Source organism: Erpetoichthys calabaricus, chromosome 15, assembly GCF_900747795.2.
Source record: "Erpetoichthys calabaricus chromosome 15, fErpCal1.3, whole genome shotgun sequence".
In the NCBI taxonomy this organism is placed as follows: domain Eukaryota; kingdom Metazoa; phylum Chordata; class Cladistia; order Polypteriformes; family Polypteridae; genus Erpetoichthys; species Erpetoichthys calabaricus.
Window position 1 is genome coordinate 78,121,304 of NC_041408.2, and position 7,093 is coordinate 78,128,396.

Consider the following 7,093-nt stretch of genomic DNA (forward strand, 5'->3'; position numbering starts at 1 on the left):
TTGTGAAACAAAACCCATTGAAAAATGTGGGGGAGATTCACAAAGAGTGGACTGCAGCTGGAGTCAGTGCTTCAAGAACCACCACACACAGACGTATGCAAGACATGGGTGTCAGCTGTCGCATTCCTTGTGTCAAGCCACTCTTGAACAAGAGACGGCGTCAGAAGCGTCTTCCTTTGGACTGCTGCTGAGTGGTCCAAAGTTATGTTCTCTGATGAAAGTAAATTTTGCATTTCCTTTGGAAATCAAGGCCCCAGAGTCTGGAGGAAGAGAGGAGAGGCACAGAATCCACGTTGCATGAGGTCCAGTGTAAAGTGTCCACAGTCAGTGATGGTTTGGGGTGCCATGTCATCTGCTGGTGTTGGTCCATTGTGTTTTCTGAGGTCCAAGGTCAACATAGCCGTCTACCAGGAAGTTTTAGAGCACTTCATGCTTCTTGCTGCTGACGAACTTTATGGAGATGCAGATTTCATTTTCCAACAGGACCTGGCACCTGCACACAGTGCCAAAGCTACCAGTACCTGGTTTAAGGACCATGGTATCCCTGTTCTTGATTGGCCAGCAAACTCGCCTGACCTTAACCCCATAGAAAATCTATGGGGTATTGTGAAGAGAAAGATGCAATACGCCAGACCCAACAATTCAGAAGAGCTGAAGGCCACTATCAGAGCAACATGGGCTCTCATAACACCTGAGCAGTGCCACAGACTGATCGACTCCATGCCGCGCCGCATTGCTGCAGTAATCCAGGCCAAAGGAGCCCCAACTAAATATTGAGTGCTGTACACGCTCATACTTTTCATGTTCATACCTTTCAGTTGGCCAACATTTCTAAAAATCCTTTTTTTGCATTGGTCTTAATTGATATTCTAATTTTCCGAGATACTGAATTTGGGACTTTCATTAGTTGTCAGTTATAATCATCAAAATTAAAAGAAATAAACATTTGAAATACATCAGTCTGTGTGTAATGAATGAATCTAATATACAAGTTTCACTTTTTGATTGGAATTACTGAAATAAATCAACTTTGTCATGATATTCTAATTTTATGACCAGCACCTGTATATGGAAAGTGGGAGAATTGGTGATGAGTCAGTGAGGACTTTGCCTTTTATATGTATAGACTGATCACTTTTGTTATGCTTGCTTGTGGTGACTGACTTTTGTAACCTGTCCTGAAACACTTGTTCAGTACAGTCCCCAGACTGATGTTACTCGATTTATGTTGATGTTTTGAAAAAAGAGTTTGCTTAGAAAATAAATGTAAATGTGCTTTGTGAAGGGCACTATATAATATAAAGACAGAACAATGGTTTTGGTACAGAATAAGAATCTTCTGTCAACAGCATCATAATTGGTAGTTTGACATATTGCCCCCTCCCAGCTTAAAACAGTTGCCACACTTATTTTAACCGGAAGTGGCTATTCCTGCCATTAAAAGTTGTATAAGGGCAAGGCTGGGAGAACCTCTGGAAATGTGAATAACTTTACATGAGGTCCCGCATTCACAATGCAACCCTTTGGGATTATTAATGACTGACATAAAATCAGGCCCTTGTTTAAAAATAAGTCACATTATTAATTTGCTTGAGAAGTGTTCTCCTCCCCCATGTCTCCAAGCTTAATGGAACTTCCTTCCAAGGCCAAGGACTTTTTGTTTTCATCTCACGAGACCTAGCAGCATAAATCATTCAGATGAACTCAAGTACGAATGGCACTGCCCTCTGTGAGGCAGTCACCTTGTGTGCTCCATACTGCTGGCTCCTTCACTCTCTCTCTGAGGATGACCTGAGAGGGAAGGGGCTTGTTTGTCACAACCAATAATAGTAGAATGATTTAATCAAAAAAAAAAGAGACAATCTTATTGCAAATATTCCCTTTACTAAGCTGAAGAATATACTCTGAATGAAATGGCAAAACATTATGATCTGCTATTTAAACTTCTGCTGATTGGGGACTCAGGGGTTGGAAAGACATGTATTCTTTTCCGTTTTTCTGATGATGCCTTCAATTCATCATTCATTTCAACTATAGGGATTGACTTTAAGATCAAAACTATTGAGCTGCAGGGAATGAAGATCAAGCTGCAAATCTGGGATACGGCAGGTCAGGAACGGTTTCGCACCATGACCACGTCCTACTACAGAGGTGCCATGGGCATACTGCTTGTGTATGATATCACAAACGCCAAAGGCTTCGACAGCATCACCAAGTGGCTTAGAAACATTGATGAACATGCAAACCAAGATGTTCAGAAAATGCTCCTTGGCAACAAATGCGATATGGAGGACAGGCGAGAGGTGCCAAAAGCCAGGGGAGAACAGATTGCAGAAGAACATGGTATTCGATTCTTTGAGACCAGCGCAAAGGCAAATATCAACATTGATGTGGCGTTCCGCACGATTGCAGAAGACATACTGTTGCAAAAGTTACCAGTGAAGCTGATCAACAGTGAAACTGTGGATGTCTGCAGTGGCGGAGGTGGAGTAAGAGGGTGGAAGACCAAATGCTGCCGCTGAATTAACCCACCACCCATTGTCATTGTCAGAACACTAGGCTGTTTTTGAGGTGATGTATCAATAATAAACACAGGGACTGACCAAGGATGGGACAGGATGCCCGTCTATTGCCCAGGATACAATTCACATTAAGTAAGATTAAAAAATAAATAATAAACGTTAAGGCAACTAACCTTTTTGCATTAATCATTAGAATTCGTAAAACCTACAGGGGCAGACACATTTGTGCCGTTGTGATTAATGCTGTACGTATAAATAGTCACTCAGTGCCAAAGAGTACCAAATAAGAATTGAGTCAGCACAGCATAGCAGACCATTCTTTTGTTTGAGTTTGTACAGTCTGGATGGACTTGCTGATGGCCCTGTTTTGAAGGAAAGATGTCAGTGGGATTTGGCCATCCCCATGTCTGAGACTGCTTTGCTAGTTTGTCGATTTTTTGGACGTCCCAACCGTGCAGTGTGTCTGAGGTGATACAAAGGCATGTTGGAGAACATCCTATACTGTAGAGCGGTGTTTCCCAAACTCAGTCCTGGTGAACCCCTGTAGCTGCAGGTTTTTGTTCCAACCACCTTCTCTTTTTACTTGAACTCCTGGGCTAATTAAGTGATGTGTTATTTCCCAAGTTCTGTGTTTAGGGAACAATATAGAAATTAGAAAACTAAGTTTGCTAAAAAAAAAAAAAATTAAAATGTACCAAGCAGTTATATAGGAATAATGTATTTTTTTTCTTTTTAACAGTATTTTCATCTTGATTTTCATTCTACTTTTCTAGGTCTTCTAATTGTTTAATTAATCCATTATTTACTAATTAGTGGGTCGGTTGCTAAAGTACTTGCAGCCTTTGATTTTCCAGTGTTGTTTGCCTGGGTGTCTGCTCTGCTCACTTTTAATTGTCATTAATAAGATACAATGAAGGGGAAAAACTGCACAGAGAAAAGGCAAAATATAATGAAATCAACAAAAGAGAGTTAAGCATTTAAATCTATAGCAAAAGCAGAAATATTTCTAAATGTCTTATAAATGTAAAAATCATGCTGCTATGTTATTCTGAATGTCGAATAAAAGAAAAAAAAATACCAGCTAATTAAATGAGATCGGTGCTATCAGGTGTTGTCACTGATTAGGAATCCGGTTAGAACAAAAACCTGCAGGTACAGGGGTTCACCAGGACCGAGTTTGGGAAACACTGCTGTAGAGTGAGCACAAAGAGTCAAGATACAGTAAGTCCCGTGGAGTGGCTTTGTTGTCATTCCATACACTGTTCTGCGGCTTAGAGTGGTATGAAATAATGAGCCCCATGGCCACAGTGTAGCACATACATAAACACAGGACAACTGCAAGACATGAAGAGAATTATACTGTACTATATAATACATTGAAAAAGATATAAATAAATAATGATAAAAACAACAGTAGTAGCAAATGTACTGCATATGTATACCTCCTAGGAGAAGATCTGAGGGCAGGTGGAGTCCACAGAGTCCACAGTCTGGACAGTTAAGGGGTAGAAATTGTTGCAGGACCTGGCACAACTGGTTCAGAAGCTACAGTACTTTATGCTAGATAGAAGTGGGCCAAAAAGAGACTGTGGGAAGGACGAGAGTGGTCCTCACAATGTTGTAGATTTTCTGCACACAGTGCTTTATAAAGGGTAGAAAGGTCTCAATGGTCTTTTCTGCTGTGTGTACTATCCTTTGTGGGACATTGTGGTCACAGACTCTTCAGTTTTCAAATCAAACGGTGACGCAGCTGGTCAGAACACTCTTGATGCTGTCCCCTGTAGAATGTGGTGAGAATGAGGTTAGCTTTCCTCAGCCACCAAAAGAAGTGGAGATGATGCTGTGCCTTCTTGGCTGTGGTGGTGGTGTTAATTGATGAAGTAAGGTCAACTGCCGGGTACAATCCAAGGAATTTGGTGCTGTTGACCAAATTCCATTGCAAAGCCCTCAATATGCAATTTTTCTGAAGTCAACAATCATCTCTTTATTCTTATCCACATTAAGGAAGAGATTGTTGCACCTGCACCAGTTTGCCAATTGTCATATCTCTATTCTATAAGCTGACATTGCTGATGACACCCTCCACTCTAGCATTGTCAGCAACCTTAATGATAGTGTTAGAGGTGTACACAGCCATACAGTTGTGAGTCAGCAGAGTCAACACGAGTGAGCTGAGTATACAGCTCAGGAGATGCAAATGCTCTCAGCGTGATGGTGCTGGGGATGGTATTACCAATGCACACTATCAGGGGTCTCTCTGTCAGGAAGTCCAGGATCTGTTTGCACAGGGAAGTGTTTTAGCCTAGCACACTTGGCTTCCCTCTGACTTTCTGAGGATGATGGTGCTCAATGCTGAACTGAATTACTTGAACAGCAGTTTTTTTTTTTTTGGTCTATATGGGACAGAGCCAGATGGAGACTAGATGATACGGCTTCTTCAGTAGAAGATAGGCAAACCGTAGAGGGCCTGCAGCTCCTGACCTTCACGGCACAGTAAAAGCTGTCTGTGTTCAAGACTCATGACAGGCGCCTTATCAGATTAACATTTCTGCCTTTTACAAGTTCAACATATCCCCAATAAATATGTTGTCATGCCAGAGCCCTGATTGTCAGTGAGAGACACACTGTGTTGGCTAGACAGTGAATTTCCTGCTTGACTGGGCTGTTATTGAACCAATTCTACAGGATAACAATTGAATTATGCGGCTTAGAAATGTATTTGTGCTTTTCTGGAGCTCTTCTTTAAGGTCTTAAAAGAGATAAAGAAATGCCCCTTTTCTGTCAAAAATGTCATACTTTGCATATATGTATAGCATTTGATATCTACATGTACATAAACAATTTATATGTAAAACCGACCAGAGAAAATATCTCCATTAGCTGTAAAATTTGTATAATGTAATCTCTCTTTTTAAATATTGTTGTTGAACAAAAGAATCCCCTATTCATCTTGTAACATTGGCTTAAGGTAACCCCTGTGTTTACATAGGTTTGTGCAATTTACAAAAAAAGAAAGCCTGTTAAACTAACATATATAAACTGATATTTTATGTTACATACATAATTTCCACAGTTACGACAACAACATTAACAGATAACAGCACTTTTGAAATGCTTATTTAAAGATAAGACTAGCAAAAAGTAACACCACTTTTTATGATAAATTTGTTAATGAGAATTTGCAGAAAGAACTTCTTCATAGCAAATCTAGCATAGAGCAATGATCCTTGGTTAATGTCTTCAATTTACATGACATCAACATGAGTTATGACTATTTACACATACTACCTACTAGCAGTAATATTAAAATAGCATAATACTTTTTTGTGTTTATAATATTGGAATTTACCTGTTTCCAGACTAGCACTGCACCGGACCCCATAGTTTACCATAGTTATGGCCGGTGGTTCAAGAACTGAGTCTCCGAGTCACCGCTGCATATGCTCCTTGTATTTGGGTAGTCAGAGCTGTGCTTCCATACTTGGCATTGAGTCAAGATTGATCCAAATGAGCATTGGGCCCCGTCAAACCTGTGTTTTATCTTCACTTATACTCCTGATTTTGACTGAAAGGATATTATGATGCTGTAACGGCTGACCCCTTACCCAGCCGGCAGCTACACCTCCAAGCCCTGTGGCCTGGATAAATTACTGAGCTGAATCTAAATAACAAGCCGTACCTCTAACAAATGAAAATTTTCCCCCACAATTGACGGTTTAAACAAGCACGCAAAAAACAGATGATATGTAAAAATAGGTAATTAAGTATATTAAATGAGCAATAACAAGAAAAAAATGCACAATAAATATATATATATATAACCCTCCACCAAAACAACAACACCATATATATATATATATATATATATACACACACAATAAACCCTCCCTTGCCCTTGTAACATATAACAAACAACACGAATAACAAAAAAATGAATGAGATACGGAAATGAATGTGAACTTGGGTCCGGTCATAAAAACTGTCCTGAATACGGCTGACTGAACTAGCAGTAAATGAGTCGTTTGATTTTCCCGGAACAAAATGGAGCAGCCTCACCGTGAATCCTCGGCGCGTGGTGGATGATGAAGTCCGACCCCGGGGCCTCTCTTGATGAGGGTATTGAAGTAAGTCTGGCGGATTGAAAAACAAACTGGATGAAAATGCACGATATGGAATACAGCAGGTACAAATGACTCGTGGTCGTGAAAATGAAAAGTCTCCTCTCCTTCCTCTCTCTTCTCTTGATTATTCCCTCCTGATTGCTTATATAGTCCTGTGACGGCTGTAATTGATTAATAGTGAACAGGTGCTTTCCAGGTTTGAGGCTGTGGTCTTCTTCCATCATTCACTGATACACATAAACAGCAAACGGGACAATGGAAACAAGACGCACTCAGTACTAACATTTGACAACACTATTACTATGTAGCCCCGCTACAATGCAGCCTAGGTTTAGAGAATATTCAGTCTGGGAACCTATGGATCACTGTTGACATTGTTCTCTTGACCTCATCAGACTGCAATCTCTGGCGTTTACCGGAATGGTCTAAAGCTGATTACAGTGTGATTGG

The 7,093-nt window shown here is 40.4% G+C and overlaps 1 protein-coding gene across 1 annotated transcript; it reads left to right on the forward strand.

The window, feature by feature from the left end:
- The first annotated feature begins 1,907 nt into the window (after positions 1–1,907).
- LOC114665753 (ras-related protein Rab-10-like) lies at positions 1,908–2,522 on the forward strand. Its single transcript, XM_051919250.1, has one exon. It carries the CDS (start codon positions 1,914–1,916, stop codon positions 2,520–2,522), a length of 609 nt encoding a protein of 202 aa, XP_051775210.1. The 5' UTR covers positions 1,908–1,913.
- Positions 2,523–7,093: the final 4,571 nt, after the last annotated feature.